The 1,046-nt window shown below is 40.4% G+C and overlaps 1 protein-coding gene across 1 annotated transcript; it reads right to left on the minus strand.

The window, feature by feature from the left end:
* Window positions 1-321: 321 nt before the first annotated feature.
* Window positions 322-1,038, minus strand: LOC132009352 (olfactory receptor 9G1-like; the record flags this gene model as incomplete). The annotated part of the gene is made up of 1 exon (XM_059387585.1): window positions 322-1,038. A coding segment is annotated over one exon (717 nt), but the record flags the coding sequence as incomplete, so codon positions are not given.
* Window positions 1,039-1,046: the final 8 nt, after the last annotated feature.

The following is a 1,046-nucleotide window of genomic DNA, read 5'->3' on the forward strand; positions in this document are numbered from 1 at the left end:
TTCTCATGCTAGAGGAGTGGACTGATCTGTCACATTATGAAGGTACAGGAGAGTTTTTGGTTTTAGGCTTTTTATTTGTTTTTAATCTAGAGTAACATGAAATTCAATACAAATTCTTAAATTTTATATTTAAATTCTATCTCCTCAATTGCTCTAATCTTTCTTAGGTCTCTTAAATTGTCATGTATCAAGAGTGCATTTTCCTTAACTGACATTGAAAGAATTGTTAATCATGATGGGACACAATGGCAGCTCTTTTTGAAACAGAATAACCTGACCAAAAATTGTCATTGCATTTGATTAGAAGGAGAGAATCTTGATTTATTTAATGAGTTTATTCAGGGCCTCTTTCACATCCTTATTCCTCAGACTATAGATCATGGGATTCAACATGGGGAACACCACAGTGTAAAATGTAGAAACTATTTTGTCCCTGTCCAAAGAATAGCTTGATCTGGGACGAGAGTAGATGTAGAGGATGGAGCCATAGTACAGGGTGACAGAGACCAGGTGGGAGGAACATGTGGAGAAGGCCTTGAGGCGGCCTTGGGTGGAGCGGATTTTCATGATGGTGGCAATGATGAACAGGTAGGAAGAGAGGATGAGCACTGTTGGAGTGATGACATTGGAAGCCAGGAGGAAGTATAGTATAGTCTGATAGCCATCTTTCCTGCCACAAGCCAACTTCACCAGGGGAAGCAAATCACAGAAAAAGTCATCAATGACATTGCCACTACAGAAATTCAAGGCAAAAGTTCTTTTGGTGATGATGGAAGAGTTAATAAAGCCACCAAGGTATGAGGATGCTACCAAAAATGCACATAGCTTTAAAGACATAGCCTGAGAATAAAGCAGTGGTTTTGAGATGGCCATATAGCGGTCATAGGCCATGGCGGCCAACAGGTAACATTCACTATATGCCAACCCAGCAGAGAAGAAGAACTGACATACACAGCCAGCAAAGGAGATGCTTTTGTCTTCAGAGATACAGGTCACCAAAATCTTTGGGGTGTAGACAGAGGAATACCAAAGATCCAGAAAGGACA

The sequence above is a fragment of the Mustela nigripes genome, unplaced genomic scaffold, assembly GCF_022355385.1.
Source record: "Mustela nigripes isolate SB6536 unplaced genomic scaffold, MUSNIG.SB6536 HiC_scaffold_15630, whole genome shotgun sequence".
NCBI lineage: Eukaryota > Metazoa > Chordata > Mammalia > Carnivora > Mustelidae > Mustela > Mustela nigripes.